Source organism: Phocoena phocoena, chromosome 12, assembly GCF_963924675.1.
Source record: "Phocoena phocoena chromosome 12, mPhoPho1.1, whole genome shotgun sequence".
NCBI classification, from domain to species: Eukaryota; Metazoa; Chordata; class Mammalia; order Artiodactyla; family Phocoenidae; genus Phocoena; species Phocoena phocoena.
This window is the reverse complement of record NC_089230.1, coordinates 88,400,853-88,420,427: the sequence shown is the minus strand read 5'-3', so window position 1 is coordinate 88,420,427 and position 19,575 is coordinate 88,400,853. Positions and strand designations below refer to the sequence as shown.

Sequence of the window (19,575 nt, the reverse complement as noted above, 5' to 3'; positions counted from 1 at the left end):
ATGGTATTAGAAGAGTTAAGTTTAATTCTTTATTCTATTTTATGTATAATTGCTGATTAACATTGTATTTTCACTGAATTCTCAAAGGTACCCTATGTGATAAAAACAGATGAATATATGTATATGTTTTTTCTAAGTCAGATACAACTATTTCAACAACACTAGCACATTTTATGCTATCTTATTTTTACTAAAAACATGTTTGAAATGTGAAATGTGAAGTAATGGGAGAAACTTTTTAGCAAGCTTACCAGAATTTGTGCACTCACATATATTTTCATCCTTAAAAAGCTAATCTGGATGGCCATACGTTTATTCCAATGATATCATCATTTCCGTTATTAGAACTTATCTTTTTAAATTTCCGCCAAAACTTCAGTGTATTACTTTAAATATCGAATAGGGAAAACATTTTTTTCATTTTAAGATGGAACTCCAAATAGCTTCTAGATTTGGGTCTGCTTAATAAAATGGGATATTATACTGCATGACAATTTTTTCATTATTTTATTTAAAGTTAGGTGTGATTTAAAAGTGACAGTTATGTTTTCTTCCTGTATTGTCTCCATACTGATTTTTATAAGGCAATTATAATAAATAAGTTTTGAAATTATTATGAACAGCACTTCAATGTAAGACCAAGCATAAAATCTCAAATAACATAAATTTTAATGCTTATTCTCTGATATTTTTGTATCAAAACCTGCCTTTTTACTATGTAGCCCCTGTGAAATTTGTCCTCTATGATTTTACAAAGAATATAGTATGGTTGTGATTTTATGTTTTTATTTTTTAGTCTTATTAATGTGAGGGCATTAAACTAACCTCAAAAATACTGAAACAAAATTTTGCTTTTAAACTAGGAAAAATTTGGCACTCAGTTTGCTTAGGCAGCCAAACAGTATGTTGAAGGGTGTACTGAAACTGTTTAGGCACTATTATTGGGAGGTTATGGTTGCCTATTTTCTCTTCAGAACTTTGATAAATAAATTATATTCTTAGAGGTGCAGCCTGGCCTTAGCATCCTTATTTGCATGAGCCAGAGCTGTGTAGTCAGCCGTGTAATTGCCCAAAGAAGCAATCCTATTATTCCAAGGGAAGATATTTTTACTTTGCCGAATGAGAAAGCAAGCTACAACTGATCATTAGACACATTTGAGATATGTTAAATAAATGTATTAACCACCTTATCCACTAGACAATTCGATTTCAAGAAATACTTACTTGCCTGTAAATCCTGGGAAACATTTGCCAAAGAAATAGCCATATAAATGTGTACCTGTTGCTCCATTTTTGCAGGGTGCAGATTTACAATCTTCAGTTTCTATTTCACAGATGTGTCTTTCACATCTTTGCAGAGAGCTACAACTGCAGGTGTGCAAATGGGTCAGGCAGAGGCCTTGCACTGATGTGCTCTGGTTTCCTAGGCAGTCATCAACATTGAGTATACCGACTCTAAACATGTGACCAAGGAAACAGCTGCATCTGAAAAGCAAAAAATCCGAATTAATCATATAATTTAACATGTTTAAATGTTTATCACATATTTACTTAAATCCACAGGATAAGAACATATTAAAGAAGGTTGTGTGGTGTACTTTTAAAATATTCTTGTAGGAAGTGTCCATTCTTGGCAAAATTTAATTTTGGTTATTGTGCAGAATGATGCTTGAAAAGAACTTTGGCAACAAACAGATCTAGACTCAAATACAGGTCCTGCCACTTAACTGTTATGTGACCTGCTGAGGTGAAATGACGGTGCGTGTTTGTCAGGATTTTTGCGAAAATGTGCTGGAAATTTCTCTAGAGTGATTGCCTGAAAATTATGACAATTTTTGATAGTAGTATAAGTGCCTGACATTACGCTTTTGATTACCAAGGCATTCATTTCAAAGACATTCATCTGAAATAAACACACTGCCAGCTACACAAGTACATAAAAAGCCAAGCCAAGCCCCAAACCCCAAGAACTTTCCCGTTTTAGAAAGCCCTGTTTGACCTTGATAAATAAACTTTTGTGGGGACCCTGCTTTTCCCTTCCTGCTCTTTAATTCCCACGTTCATGTTTTAAATTCACTAATAGAATGAACACTGAAACCACTAGGCACCCCACCCTGGACCCCAGTAAAAGCAGAACCCCAGGTCTTCTCTGTCTCTTTACCTGAGCTGCGACTTTGCTGTGTGGCCCAGGAGTGCCATCTACCCTCCTCCACAAACTATGGTAATAAAACTTGTTTGTCAAAGTTCTCTGATGATTATCGCTGAGGTGCATCTTACAATCATGATAAGAACAACAAGGGCCAGTCTGGTGGCCACATGGGTTCCAGTTGGGGAAATGTCTGTGAGGGCTGCCACGGGTAGTGCAGGCCAGGTGAGGGCCCCGGGCATTCCTGGACAATGGCATCACTATTGATAGGCTGATCCAGCACAAAACAAGTTTGAAATATTTTATCTCATGCCTAAAACTAATAGGATTTTAATTAATACTAGGTTCTATTGATAGTATTCATTCATTCACTCCTATATTTGTTCCATAAGTATATGTTTGCATTGTCTATGTGATTGGCATTGACCTAAATGAGGTAATGCTGATGTGAACAAATTTCTGGCTTTATCTCAAGGAAGGCACCCTCTGCTTACCCTAATATTTATAACTCTAATAAGTTTTATTGCAAATGCTTGAGTATCTCAGTTTTTTAGTTGCCTATAGTGTAAATTATCTGAAGGCAGGAACAATGGCTGTCTTATTCCCTCTGAATTCTTATCACCAGTATATATGCTAGTATATGCCAGTTCCTAGCACAGAGAGAAGGACCCAAGAAATCTTGTTCAATGTGTAATGATTGAATAAATAAATGAGGTGTTGGAAAGACACTCAGAATTTGCAGGGGGTGGGGAAGGTGATAAGTAGATTATTACAATATCTCTGAGGTTGGATTAAGTACAAATATTCTGGGAATTATTAAGAGAGGAAATTAACCTATCTTACATGATGGGATGATGAGGCAGGAGGAGAGTTATTGTATAGTGTATGTGTGTGTGTGTGTGTGTGTTTACTATTACACATAATGGATTATTCAAACTCAATTTTTCACTGAGTGCAATTATTCTTTAAAGATATAGATGAAGGGCTTCCCTGGTGGCGCAGTGGTTGAGAGTCCGCCTGCCGATGCAGGGTACGCGGGTTCGTGCCCCGGTCTGGGGGGATCCCACGTGCCGTGGAGCGACTGGGCCCGTGAGCCATGGCTGCTGAGCCTGCGCGTCCAGAGCCTTTAAGAGCTATATTGGAATTTTTAAATATCTATATTTCTTGAGTACATGAATGCAATTCATTGAGTCATTTTAAATTTTTTAAGTATAGATTTCAATGATGTTGAAAATCCTGATGAGACTTTAATAGCATGCAAACAATATTAATTCCTATGGTAATTTCAATTTAGCCAATATTTTCTAGTAGTTTTTAATGTGGTTTTCTCTATTTCAAGATAATTGTGAAATATAGTCTGTGTTTCTTGTAAATTATTGAAAATATCTATAGGTTTAATGGTGAGAGCCAGATTAGCTATCAACAAAGGAGGAATGTTTTTCTGAAGTTAGAGAGATACTGGTTTTTAACTTGTATTTTCTTCATTTCATATACACACATCTTTTGAGTACTTCAGTTATTTATTAAGTGTATTGAACAAATATTCTTGGGTCTTCTTTATATGCTAGGTATCACCTTAGGTAATGTGGATTATAAGATACCATTTTAATGATTATAACTTATATAATATACCACATTTATTCCTTTGGATATTGCATATACATACATATAAGTCATAAGAAAAAGAAAGCATAAGGCGAGAAAGATACCTAAAAAATACTGAAAATTTTTGGTCTAATTTGTTTTGATTTTCAAATATCCCTTGCCAACTATTCAAAGGACACTTAAAATAATCATATAAACATGATAATGAGTTGAGAAGAGCAATGTCAAATCACTCTGTTATTATTAATGAAAATTAACCTACTGAACCTAAGTCATTACACTCATAAAAGTATATGATGGTAGGTGTTTGGGGCCAGCAAGAGTGTCAAAATTCAGTTAGTTCAAACCTTTCTTCTTGTCATTGTAAAAAACTTGGCCATTTGATGCAGTTTGCCAAGGATCACTGAGATTGTTAATGGCAGGCAGTATAGTGAATGGTTTGATATATTCAATGCACCAGGCTTGGCTCTAATTTTTCTTCTCTAACTTATTTTATAAATGATTTTCTCTTTTATATATAATTATAATAAATATATAAATAATATATATATAACTTTATAAATAATTTTTATTTATAAATAATTTTCTTATCTGTAAAATCATCAGTACTAGATCTACTTCATAGAGGAGGATGAAGTATATTAATTACTGGGCAGGTTACTCTGTCACCAGCTATGTCAAATGTGCTTATGTTTACCTGAAATAAAGTTATAGAACACAATTACTCCCCTTCAATGACCTCTCACTTGCTACCCCCTATGACTCTGTTAAAAAAAAAAAAAAATTCTAGGTAAACTCTAAACTGTCACATGGCATATAAGTCTGTCTATATCATGCCTGGTTTAATCACATTTTATAGATTAATTATTAATAATGCTCATGCACTTTGAAAGGACAAAGGAACACATTAGTTGAAAGTATGTATGTTGAAAGTATGGTCTCAGTTTTAAATATTGTCATTTAATAGTTTTATTCACCATTTAGGTTTTTAATAGAAAAATAATCTAGAAATAGAAGACATTAAATATATTACTTTATGTATTACTCTGAGTCCTAAGATTATGGTCCATCGGTCTTATATACAGCAGATGCTCCATTAATATTGTTTTACTATGTAATCATAAAACGTATCTTAAAATTGGGTGAGGCTCAAGAGAAAGGTCATCTTAAAAGTTCTGAATAAATAGCTTCAAAAAGTTCATAGTCTTAGAAGACAATTTGAAAAGCAATGCAAAAAAGGTTAGACATTTAAAAAGCTATCTAGATATTATGGACTAAAATAAAAATATGGCCCGGGTAGCACAGAATCATCTAACATGCATAAAAACATTTTTATTATTTGACATATGAAAAAAGCATGAAAAGTCATAGAGCCTGAAGCTATAATATAGTCAAATTTTGACTGTATATGCTTAACACCATATTGGTTTGCTCCCAAAAGAGAAAGAAAAAAATGGTACCTGAGAGAGAATTGTGTATCCATTAGCTAAGTTTCAACCCACACTATAGTTGAAACTTAATTATACAAAAATGCTTCCTTTAATTAAGTTTATTGTAATTAATTTTGACATCCATATGGACAGTATAATAATATCTATTTTGGAATTGCTTAAATGAATTAAGTAATGACCTCTATATCATTTTACTATAAAGCTTAAGGAAACAAGGTGATATTTTCCAGTGGACAATAAAGAGTAAAAAATATATCAGTGCATGTAAATGCAATAGTCAAAAGGATCCAGCCACTAGAGAAAACGTGGTTTACTGCAGCAGTCCCCGACCTTTTTGGCACCAGGGACCAGTTTCGTGGAAGACAGTTTTTCCACGGACGGGGAGGTGGTGGTGGGGATGCTTCAGGCGGTAATGTGAGCAATGGTACAGGCAGTAACACGAGCAATGGCTCAGGCAGTAAAATGAGCAATGGGGAGCGATGGGGAGTGGCAGATGAAGCTCTGCCCACTCTCCTGCCACTCACCTCCTGCTGTGCAGTTCAGTTCCTGCCAGGGAACCCCTGGTTTAGTGCTACCAAGACTAATAAAAACCAAAAATACGTGCATACATACATACACACAAACAATAAGCCACTTTTATATATTGTCCAGTTTATTTTTCTTTTTCCAAAAGTAAAATGTAACACAAAAAACTTTTGCCTGGGAGGCAGCAAAGTTTGCATGTTAAACCAAAAATTAAAAGTAAACAGAGAACAAGAAATTCATATCTTAATAAAAAGGTACTGATATCACGGTAGAAATTACAATAGTCTTAGAAATTAATAATCATAAGACTTCTTGGTTCAGAAATATTTTTTTAAACCACAAATAAAATATATTTCTCTGGCAAATTCACATAAGCATATATTTATACAAGCCTCCTGACTCTACAGACATAGGTCTTGAAGCTATATCTGCTTTTATCACGGACTTTTAGATTTTACACTTTGAAATAGGACTCTTGCTTATGACTGAAAAATAGTGTTTTTGGTTATACTTAGTATTACATGGACAATGTGAAACTCCTAAAATAGACTGTAGGGAAACAGGTTTAATTTAAGTTTCCAGAAAGAAAGTCATAAAATTCAGTGCTATAAAACAAACTACTTGTGTCTTTAGAAAGTGAAAATAATAGTTATTTTAGTAGTTTAAAAAGATATTTGCTTTCTAAATGAAATGAAATGACCATGAGATGTGTTCTGAGGAGAATATTAATTTACCTATGGATGGTGCATTATTTGATCTCATTTCCACAACATTTTGCACAATGTTTTCTAATTAAGGAGTGCTCAATAAATGTTTGATGAGTGTATGAATGAATTGATTTCATTTTATTATATGTCTGGTAATAAGTAGGGATTGGTGACTTGTGCGTAAGCTTGAAGCTTCATACATGCGTTGGAGCCATGAACACTTCAGAGTCTTTCCTGGTTTTCTGAAATTATGATCCCATACTTAGCAAAAACTATCTGGGCTGAGGGACAAAACTTTGGTGGGATTTTTTTTTTTTTTTTTGTCTCCATTAAGTTTTTCCAAATTCCCAGATAATATTTTTGAACATTTTAGGGCAAAAATGTGGTCAGGCTCAAATCTGTGTTAAATACTTCATTTATATTATACACTTTAAGTTGTACTATTATGAAGTATATATCAGTAGAAAAATATTTTTGCATGAATGATCAACCACCTGTTAACATTATTGTTGTTATTTTGTTGTTTTGCTAGTGTCATTCGTTTGAAAGAAATCCTTAATTTCTATTGCAATACTATAATTGTTTGGCTTTATAAGTTGTACCTTGTGAGTTTAGTTTTAGTTATTTTATTTTTAAAATTTTTTATTGGTGTATAGTTGATTTATAATATTGTGTTAGTTTCAGGTGTACAGCAAAGTGAGTCAGTTGTACATATACATATATCCACTCCTTTTTTTTTTTTTAGATTATTTTCCCATATAGGCCATTGCAGAGTATTGAGTATGTTCTCTGTGCAATACAGCAGGTTCTTATTAGTTATCTATTTATATGTAACAGTGTGTATATGTCAATTCCAACCTCCCAATTTATCCCCTACCATCCCCTCATAACCATAAGTTTGTTTTCTACATCCATGACTCTACTTCTGTTTTGTAAATAAGTTCATTTGTGCCCTTTTTTTAGATTCCACATATAAGTGATAACATATGACATTTGTCTTTCTGTGTCTGATTTACTTCACTCAGTATGACAAACTCTAAGTCCATCCACATTGCTGCAAATGACATTATTTTGTTCTTTTTAATGGCTGAGTAATATTTCACTGTATATATGTTCCACATCTTCTTTATCCATTCCTCTTTTAATGGACATTTAGGTTGCTTTCATGTCCTGGTTATTGTAAATAGTGCTGAAATGAACGCTGGGGTGCATGTATCTTTTTGAATTATGTTTTTTTCTGGATATATGCCTAGGAGTAAGATTGCTGGGTCATATGGTAGTTTTATTTTTGTTTTTTAAGGAACTTCCATACTGTTCTCCATAGTGACTGTACCAATTTACATTCCCACCAACAGTGTAGGAGGGTTTCCTTTCCTCCACACACTCTCCAGCATTTATTGTTTGCAGATTTTTTGATGATGACCATTCTGACCAGTGTGAGGTGACACTTCATTGTATCAATAGTGTAGTTTTAAAAGTTCTCCATTTCAAAATCATGGAGATATTTTTCTACATTTCTTTCAGTTACATCATATTTTTGTTTTTCCTTTTAACTTTAGGTCTCTGAACACATTCAGAATCTGATCCCAAATAAAGTATAAGGTTGCAATTCAGTTTTATCTATGATCTAATAGTAAGCCATTTCCCCATTACCCTCTACTAAAGAACCCTGTGTATTCTCATTAAATTATGGTAAACTTCTTTTACCGTAAACAGAGTGAAACACAGTCAGAAAAAATGCATTTATATTACAGAATAAAGGATATTATTTTATAAAAAAAGATCCTGAAAAATAATTGTTTTTTAAAACAAATATTTATTGATCTGTACTTGTGTCATTTGTGACTGACTTCTTTACCACAGCACAATGGTTTCAAGGTTCATTCATATTGTGGCATGTATTAGGAATTCATTACTTTTTATTGCTTGGTAATATTCCACTTCATGAATGTAACGCATTTTGTTTTCCATTTATCATCACTTGATAAACATTTGGGTTGTTTCAAATTTTTGACTATTATGAAAGAATAAAACTTTACAAACTTTAATGTAGAAGTTTTTGTATAGAAAACATATTTTCATTTTTTTGAGTATCTACTAGAAATTGTTGGGTTTTATGGAAATCTATAACTCCCCTTTTCAAAGTACCTGCATGTACCATTTTATATACCAACAGCAGCATATGAGGGTTCCAATTTCTCCAAATCCTCACCAACACCAGTATTTTCTATTAATCTTTCTTTTTGATCATGTTATTGAAAATAGAGGGTATAAAGTATTATCTGGTTTTTAATTTTCATTTCCATTATTTTGTCATTAAATAAGTTAGTTTTGTTTTGTCTCTCTCTTTTTTAATTTATTAGTTTGAAGGAAGAAGTTCCATTGTATCTTCATTTTTCTTTTTGTTTTTATCATGAAAGGGTGTTGGATTCTGTCAAATGCCTTTTTCCTCTGCATCTATTGAAATTATCATATGTCTTCTTTTTCACCTTTATTAAATTGACATGACATATTACATTAATTGATTTTAGAAAATTAAACCAACTTTGCACTTCTGTGATGAATCTCACGTGGTCATGGTGTATAATCTTTGTTATATGTTACTGGATCTGCTGCATACAATTGTGTTGAGAGTTTTTGTGTTCAGATTAATTAGACATATTGGTCTGTAGTTTTACTTTCTTGTGATGTCTTTGATTTTGCTATCAATGTAACACTGGCCTCATAGAATGAGTTGAGAAATGTTCCCTCGTTTATTTTTAGGAGAGTTAATAATTTCTATTTTATCTGCTTTACATGTTTCAAGTATTCCCCAGTGAAGCTATTTAGTCCTGGATATTTTTTAGTGTGAATCTTTTGTTTGTTCATTGAATTAATAATTCAAACTTTTCACTTAAAAAAATCTATTTAGATTTTCTGTTTCTTCTGGAGTGAGTTTCAGTAGTTTATGTTTTTCTAGGAATGTCTCCATTTCTTCATAGTTACCTAGATTTTTGGATATACAACTGTTCATTATGTTTCCTTAAAATCCTTTTCCTTTCTGTAATTTCAGAAATAATACTCTCTTTATCATTCCTAATTTTAGTAATTTGATTATTCTGTCTGTCTTAGTATAGGTAAGGATTATTCATTTTGTTAATCGTTTGAAAGGATAGACGTTGATTTTGTTGATATTCTCTCTTCTTTATCTATATTCTATTTAATTCATTTCACTCTACAGTATATAATTTCCTTCCTTTCTACATTTTCCATCATGTTAAATTAGAAGTTTAGGATATTGATTGAGATTGTCCTTGATTTTTACAGCTATAATTTATATTCTAAGCACTGCATCACCTACATCACATGGGTTTTGACATGTTGTGTCTTCATTTTAATTAATCTCAATTGATTTTCTTCTATTTTGATTTATTTTTGATTAATTGACTTATATGAATTGTGTTAATGTCCACATTTTTGTGAATTTATCAAATTGTTTTTGATTTCTAATCTCATTTCAGGGTGGTCAGAAAACATACTTTTTAAAAATTTCAATATTTTATAATATATTGCAGCTTGTATTAGTAAATAATCTATCTTGGAAAATGTTCCATGTGCATTTGAGCATAATGTTATTCTGCTGTTGTTGACTGGAGTGTTTATCTATTCATTCTAATTGATTTATAATGTCATTCCAATGTTCTGTAGACTTGACGTTCTCCTGCCAAGTGTTGTGTCCACCACTGAAAGTGCAGAAATGGAGTCTTCAGCTATTCTTGTTGAATTGGCTATTTCTCCCTTCAATTCAGTCAGTTTTTATTTCATGCATTTTGGGTCTCTGTTGTTAGGTGCATATGTTTATAATTGCTACATATTCTGATGGATTGACTCTTTTATCATTATAAAATGTTGTTCCTTTTCTCTAGTGAACATCTTTTCTTTAGAGTCTATTGTTTTGATATTAATATAGAAATTCCAACTTTCTATGGTTGTTGTTTGAACAATATATCTTTTCTCAACATTTTACTTTCAATCTGTTTGTACATTTAAATGTAGAGTATGTCTCTTATAGACAGTATACACTTGTATATATCTAGAAATTATCTTGCCTGAAAAATCTCTCCTTTTCATTGGATTTTTAATCCACTTGATTGTAATGTTATTATTGATATAGTTGGAATTATGTCTGCCATTTCCTTTTTTGTTTTGCAGACATTTTATGTCTTTTTTTAAACCTCTATTCTTCTGATACCACTTCCTTCTGTATTAAGAAAATATTTTTGAGGGCAAAATTTTAATACCTGTAATGCTATTTTACTGTACTGTTTTAGTTATTTTCTTAATAGTTGCTCTGCAGATTACCATATACATCTTAACATATCAGAATCTGTCACAGATTTAATTTCCCACAGATACAAACAATTTTAATATGATAAAATTATTTCTATATAAGCCTATTCTTTATCACCCTCATTTTTGTTCTATTGTTATTTATAATATATAATACACATTACATAACATATAATAACTACATATGTTTGATGCATGAATACAATTTTAAACAAAAATAAATACTATTAAATATTATTAAATATTTCAATTATGGCTTATCAGCATAATTATAATATTTTGATAAATAGGTGATATTCTTTGTTGAAATGATGAATAAAATACCTGGATATATTAATTTCCTCTTCATAAATAGCTTGTTGACACCTACTTCCTTCATAGTCAGTTGTGTTTTCCAGATACATTTTGCAAAACCATGTGGAAGTACATAGGCACCAATATCCCTTAACATCTTCTTTAATCAACCAACTACATCCATTTGCACATATCTATAAAAAATAAGAATTTTGTAATTGTCCATTATATACTAAAATATTACAATTATTTCTGTTTGAATTTTTTATTTTCCCTATGTATTAAATTCATGTGTTCTTTTAGCAAGGATAAAATATATTCACTTTTAATTTATATTAAAATTGTTCTCAACAGTCAAATTCATTTCATTCTCAAATTATAACAGTAATACATAAATTGTAAAAAGTTAAATAGATCAATATCCACTATAAAGTTGTAGACATTTTTTAAGCTTTTATTTTAGTCAAATTTTTATAGACATTGTTAAACTGTTAACTGTTATGGTAGAAATAGCATTATATTGAGAACCATATCCATGGAAAACCTGTTTCCTTTACCACTAAATAGTTTTTTCTCCTTGAGTGAGGTATTTGGATCTGCCTTTGAACTGACTGTAACATTTTATTGCATCCCTTATGAAAAATTAATTAAGTAAAATTTTAACACTTTATTTTATATTTGCATGGAAGTCATAATTATATCTATTCTTAACAAAATTACCACTTTAACTATTTTTAGAGATCTTACACAGATATGCCCAATAGATTTACTTGAAAGAATTAGGCAAACCTTGTCACCAGAGAAGTGCACATCTTATGGAATGCTTAAACTCAAGCATATCCTTTCCTAGCTCTCAGAAGAGAGTTCAAAACACAGTAGAACTTTGATAACTTAAAAAAAAAAAAATTCCTCTGAATATTTCCATGTTTTCTTTATTTTTTTTTTTAAAGTCCATTAAGTTATTTCCTATCAGTAGCAACACAATTAGGAATTTGGTTTTGCAGTGTGATCCTTTAATGACAAATTAATTATTTATAGAGATCTAGTCTCTGTTGGGTAAGCATTAGATGAGAATCTGTTTTTCCATTTTTCTATTTGGAGCTGAAGTCAATTAAGAATTCTAACTCCACTAGGAAGGAGAACAGGCCTTTGACATGGACAGACGAGGTGTTTTTCAAAAGCTATTTACACTTAATCAATGACTAAAGTATTATAATTGAATTTACATGCTTTCTGTATGTGTTTGTACTTCAGAAAATCTTTATCCCTTACTGAGTGTCTAATCATTCCTACATGCAGAGTATATTTGCTGTAAAGTTTCTTAAATTAAAGGAAAATTGTTATAATTGGCTTACAAAGTTAAATAAGCTCTTACATATAAAACACCAGATATTAGCATTTAATGACACTATTTTATTATTCTCTCTCTCCGTATGTATCTATGTGTACATTATATACATATGTATATATGTAATATATGTTTATATACATCTGTACATACATATATATTCATATTATTAATTTTATTTTCTGAAATTTGTGATTGTATTGCATTTTATCCTCAATTACTTTAATGTGTATTCTTATAAAAACAAGGATATACTTTTTCATTACTTCAGTAGTATTATCAAAGTTAAGAAATTAACTTTGATTTTAATACTATATTTTGTAACCTGTAAGCTTTATTCAAATTTTGCCAATTCTTCTAATATACTATATAAAAATACAATATGTAAATTCTTCACTTTCAACACAACTAGCAAATACAAAGCACTAAAACTTCAATTACTCATAAGTAACATATACATAAACACCAGTAATTAATGGTTGTGTTTTTTCTCCCTGTTTTTCTGTACTGTCTTGTAGAGATTGTATTGGAAAATTTGGATTTATATTTAAATTTTCCATTATCTTCTTCCATTATCCCATTTACCTTGGAAGTCCTCTTAGTTGATTTGCTTTAATTCTAAAAGCAATATAATTTAATTAGTCTTATTCTAAAATCTAATTTGGCTTATGTTCTGTACACATACACACAATATGTTTTCTTGATTTCTTGGTATAAGTTTTTTTTATTTTGTGAGGTATTAGTATTATTGTACTGTAGTATGTACAGTCCTGTTAAACTGTATGTACAGTCTGCTTGTAGAGAGGAAATTATATGGGTTTTCAAATAAGTAGACGAGACCCAGGCTGCACTGTCCAGTGTGATCCCTCAGGAGAGAGCCACTTTGGCTGGTTATCTACTTCCTGTGACTCACACTCTAACCCTGTGTCTGTTACCGCAGCTCTGACACTCACTGCCCCACCTGTAACAGCTGCCCCATCTTTCCTGTTTGATTGTTTTTCTTGTGTCCTGGTCTGGTCAAGAGTATACAGATACATCCAGTTAGCCCATGAAAACTTGGAAAAGAGCAATGCTTCCCAGGTACTGGGTAAATACAGAGATTTTGTTTGTTTGCATGTTTTCAATATAGTCTGGGATGATTCAACAAACACAAGAAAAAAAAGTAGATATTACCAGCTAATCACGCTCAAAGCTTAAAATCTGTGAGGCTTCATGTATGCTTAATTTTTGATTTATACTGAAAAACACAAAAAAACTTCATAATTTGCTATTTTATGCTGGAGATAAAAATGCCATACACTAAAGAACCATCGTATATTTAGTTATTAGAAATCTAGGTCACTAATACACAAAAAAATCATGACAAAACAATGTTTCAACAACAAAAAATAATAGTGCAGAATTCAGACTATAGCAAACTTGTATTTCTTATAATTATATGCCTTCCTTTTTGGTTTATTTTCAAAATAATTTATTACTAGGATTTAAGAAAAACTGAAAGAACCAAATGAAAATGTGTCTAATTTCCTTAACTATGTACCAAAAAACACACTATCTTTTGTCTAAAAATTGTGATATGAACACCTAAATTGCATTTAAAGCTTTGTTAAATGCTTTCGTCATATCCTGATGGTGGTGAATTCTTTACTGCAATTATTTACTGTATCTAAAAACCATTAAGTAGTTGCTGGCCCTAAGAAATATTTAACTTGGTATTTCAATGGGGTTTCTTATCTATTCATAGCCTAGTCTTCTACTAGAGTTTTAGTTTTCTATAATTAAATTTAGAGATAAGAAGAGATCTCTCAGAAAAACTTATAAGACAGTAAATTCTATCAGTGGATACTTACTGAGTTGAATCAATCTTGCACATGTAGGGGAAAGATTTTTCGGTTTTTCAATATAAAAAATCAAGGAATCTACTTAAAAGGAGTCCATTAACCCTCTGAAATTTTATGAAAAACAGTGTGCTTGTGTGTACATAAGCTATCGTGAGGTAACTGTTTCCAGCTTTCATCAGATTTTCAATGAGCATTTTGATCAAAAAAAGGTTGAGATCTACTCATGTATGCCTATGATTGGAGTAAAACCTATAACTACGAATATAAATTACCCTGGAAAACTCAGTGGTTATACATAATACTACATATAATAAAAGTTACATTAGCAATTATAATTGTATTATGATATTTGTAATTAATAATTATATTATAATCAATTATTAACTTGTGTCATTGTACAAAATGCCATCATTAAAAAATACACAAAAATGGAATGATATTTTATTTTATTCTTAATATTAAAAGTTTTTATTTGAGGCAGAAATGTAATATAATTCTAAATCTAGCCTGTGGATGATCTTTCCTTTACAAGGAGAATAGAGGGAAAACAAAACGTCCAGAACTCCTTTTTCTGGAAATTCATTACTACTGATGCATATATATTACAGAATATTACTACAAAAAATTAACTTCTGCTGGATAGAAGCTACATGTATAATATTTACAACATACTTTTGAAAAAATGTTTTTCATATGCAAGTAAACAACTTTATTTAAATTTGCTATCATTTCATGGAATATCTTGTACGTTTCTATAAATTATTTTGTCATTTCCACATTATATTAGTAAAGTCACTCAGCAAAGGGATCTAATGAGGAGAAACTCTAAGGCCTAATATATGACACATATTTTACCATTTTTTGGCCCGTGTTAACTAAATAGATATGCAAAGAGAGTTCAGGGATAGGACTGAGTGACTTTTCTTTGTCATAATATGCAGAAACCTGGATTCTTAGAAAAGTATTAATCAAGTAAAAATTGCACGGGACAAAGTTAAACAGGCAAGAAAGACTCTATTCATGACCACTGCAATAAGAGAGAGATGGAACTCAACTCTGCTGAAACAATACACATGTATGTTTTTAAGTACTGGCATGAGCTAGTGGAACAGTACTGGAGAAAATTAAGTAAGAGACTGACCAACGAGATGTGTGGTGTACACTGAGTTATTCCTGAGTTTGCAAGTGTTTTCCTCTGTGAGTAGGCTAGGCCTTCTGTGTTTGCTAATTATGCCCTTAACAGAATTGTTTGGTGGTCTTTTGGAGGGTCAACAGTGAACAAACACAACATTCTGCAAGGATCCAATTAAAATAGTCTCATTATCAAAGCTCAGTACTCTAGACTGCAAACAGTACCCTGCTCTGAGACCACTGGATTTTCTTCTCTCCTACTATGACAGTAACATAGGTACATACAGGTACATTTTAGGAATTTTTTGATTATGTATTCCAATTGGATCTAAAGAGATGTAATCTCTCTCTGTCAACATCACTTCCTCTGGGGAATCTGTAAGAGTATGGTTAGGTCCTGTAACATCATCATCTACATGACGTAAATGAGTGATGATTTCAGATGGTCACATCAGCCTACATTCCGTGAACAGAATATTCCTTGAGTCACCTTTTCAAAGTCTTGTGAACACTTTTGTTGGCCCTGAGCTGGGACCAGCTTCTCTGGCAGGTTCTGGAGATGTACCACTGCACAGATGCCTGATATGTTTTCTGGGGTCCTTCTGGTGTCTCTGGCCTTAGCACAAACAATCCCCCCTTCCTGTTGTAAGTCATGGGCATCTCTCATTGTTATAATTTCTCAAGGACAACCTGCAATTGCAGTGGTCACTCTGGGGGAATTCTGACATGAACAAGATTGTTCACTTGACAGATGCATTAGAACAAAAAGGGAAAAGGTATCGGGAGCTGTGTCTCCCATGTCTAATAGAGAGATTAGTGTTTAATGCACAGGAATGTGTCAGTTAATGCACAGGAATGTGTTAGTTGCAGCATGCAGGATCTTCGCTGAGTCATGCAGGATCTTTATTTGTGGTGTGGGCTCTTCATTGTGGCATGTGGACTTCTCTCTAGTTGTGGCATGTGGGTTCCAGGTCGCATGAGCTCTGTAGTTTGCGGCACATGGGCTGTCTTGTTGAGGTGCACGAGCTCAGTAGTTGTGGTGTGTGGGATTATTTTCCCCACGGAATGTGGGATTTTAGTTCACTGACCAGGGATTGAACCCAGGCCCCCTGCACTGGAAAGTAGATTCGTTATCACTGGACCACCAGGGAAGTCCTGAAGATAGTTAACTTTTAACAATCATGACTGTATATCTGTCTGAAGCTAGCTTTCCTTCACTTCTTCTTTTTTGCTGTTTCTTCCTTGTTTTTCCTTAGGAAAATTTTAAATTAATTGATCATAAATAATTTTCTATAATTATATGTACATTCTAGGACTATTGTTCACACAGTCAAAAATACAAGGAGAAGAAAATGTTTAACTGTGTTATATTTGTGTTTTCCCTTTGCCAAAAATTTAACAAAGCAGAAAAAGTGTACCTGTGTGTGCAGGTAACTTAATTAGTCTTTTCTATGAATAGAGCACTAGGCGCTTAGAGTTCCGGCATGAACTCAGAAGTCCTGATTTTTTTAAAATATGTGAACACAGAGGTTTATTTATATTAAAAATAAATCTTATGTAATTTCCCAATAACTAAAAGACTCCTTAGGCAAATTAGAACAATTTAACTTTTAAAAAGGTGTTCTATTATTGTTTCCCCAGATTGTTTATAATTATAAAAATATGAATTTGACATAATTGAAATTGTATTTATTTTTTGAAATTTTAATAATGAATATAATTTAAACTGTTTAATCTAATTCATTTTCACTGACTCTACTACACTGATGTACTGGAGTGTTTTATTGATGATACTGCAAATTATAAGAACTTAACATGATATTGTAAATTGCAATTTCCAAATCTTTGGAAGACCTTACACTGATACTAAATTGAATTAATAAATTATCTTTGGATACCTTAATAATTTTTAAGTAAACAAAATAAACAAATATTGATCTCTAAATATAGTTTTAAATTACCATTTTTCTTATAGAATGGAAATTAAAATGTGTACATGTCATTAACTGATGTATATTTATGTTTATATAGGTATATTTATGTTTATTTTGCCTAACAAAAAAGTTGATAAAGTGTTATAAAATGTGTGCTCATGAAAAAATAAAATAGCTAAAAATTATTGGATTGCTCTCTCTGTGTTTTCTATTAAGTCTAAAACAGCAAATGTTCATTACTTTATTTAAAGTTGGTAATTATTTTAAAAGAATACAGAGAAATAGAAATATGTATATAAGATAATATGTGATTTGCTTGTTTCCTAAAACAGTTACTTATTTAAATTAATATAATATATATTGTTTTTTTAATATGCTGATAAGTCAAATGTTTCTTAAAGATAAAAACTTAATCATCTATGTGCATAGTTGTGTATCTGTACTTAGCTAAATACATATGTGAAAAAGTATATTAAGCTTAATACATATATTCATGAATTTTAAAAACATAATGAAAAATATACTTGAGGGCATACGTGAAATTAAAAGTTCTGAAGAGTTTGACGTCTGTTTGCCTGTATTTGTAATGCCTCTCTAGATGGTTGTATTTTATGTACAAAAAAACTTGCATTATTTTTTATAAAGTTGCTCAATATTAATGGATTTATGCATAATGAAAAGAGCTTACAAATCTTTACTGAAAATTTTGTATGAATGATACACCAAACAAAAAATTACAATTTGGTTTTTATTTATATAAAATGACCAAATTAGGTTGTGTCCAGACAAGAGAGGTTACAAATATTAGGATAACTCTCTAAATGTTTTGGAAAACTCCTTAATATTTTGACAAGAAGTTCCTTATCTACTTAAAATTAAAATTCTATTTTTTTTCCTGTTGTGTTGTTTGGAAATATCTATTTTGTACACGGTAGAGGTAAGACTGGGAAAAAGAGGGCCATTCTTTGTATCTTTGCCTTAAGTCCCACAGTTGTTAGTGGTAAGACTGACCAGAGACTAGAAATCTTCCAGAGATTTAACTACATTCCAAAGACAAGGATAGTTATTTACAATCTTTAAACAAAAAAGTGGCATTATCACATCTGTGTTTGACTGTCTTTAAATCAGTCTGTAAGTTATAACATAAATAAGAGACAGAAGACTAGGAATAAAGTGATTCTTAAAACTTTTTACTACCTCTCTATATTATAAATATAAGAAGTAAAAAGATTTCCAAGTATATTGTTGAGAATTTGTTTATGAAGTTATATTTAAGCTATGCACATCTCGAACATTGAATTTGCAAGCTTCACATTTCTAGCATTTTTCAGACAATTATGAGTTAAAGGGGCAATAAGAAGTTACTACAGAAATGTACCTCACCTTCCTTGTTCCTTCACGTAGGAACCAACACACATGACCAAGGGCTTCAGATCGGTTCAGACTGACAGCACCTTCCATGCAGCTGCAAGCGAGAAAGAAGTAGCTGCCAGTAACCACTTCACGATTTTCACCTTCTGATCCTTACAAAGAGATAAAACATTAAATAACCTTTCACACACTTGAATTCACATTGAATTATTAAAGGCAGTTGTCACATTACTTGATAAATGTAATTTGACAACACCTACACAAAATAAGCTCCTACGTTTGTAGAATATTAGATTTTAAAGAGACCTAAAACAGAATAAGGCCCAACCCTCTCATTTAAAAAATGGACTAAGAAATACAGCAAGAGAATAAGACACAGTTTCCAGACCATGCTATTTAATAAACAATCAAATGCCAAATAAACTTCCAATTAATATTTATAAAAATAATGTAATAATGATAAACAATACATTTTACACAAAAAATGTTTGCTGTTTATCTATTGTAGTTGTACAGGGAACAATTTAAAAAGAAATTTGGAAAAATTCTTTAAAATATTTATAATAGAAAAATGGTCAGTACCTTATCCTAGGTTCCTAACAAGAAGGCAGAAAGTCAGGGAATATAAGTGTGTGTGTGTGTGTGTGTGTGTGTGTGTGTGTGTGTGTGTGTGTGTATACGTAGGTATAGACATACATAAACACATTTATACGTATACATATATAATGCAGCTACTTCATGCTCTGATGTTAAAGATAATATCTATGACACAATAAAGAATGAAATTGCTAAAAAGCAAAATAATGTGACATATAAAAGCAGACACACAGATAACCCAGACTTAGAATTATACTAAGACTGTACAATATCTGTGGTAAATGTGTTGAAGTATC

The 19,575-nt window shown here is 31.5% G+C and overlaps 1 protein-coding gene across 1 annotated transcript in view; it reads right to left on the bottom strand.

The window, feature by feature from the left end:
- Positions 1-19,575, bottom strand: part of EYS (eyes shut homolog) — a 1,660,061-nt gene that overhangs the window by 1,500,778 nt on the left and 139,708 nt on the right. Inside the window, 3 exon segments of the mRNA XM_065888819.1 lie at positions 1,225-1,485; positions 11,088-11,251; positions 18,695-18,834. Of these exon segments, the coding sequence (XP_065744891.1) occupies positions 1,225-1,485; positions 11,088-11,251; positions 18,695-18,834 (565 nt within the window).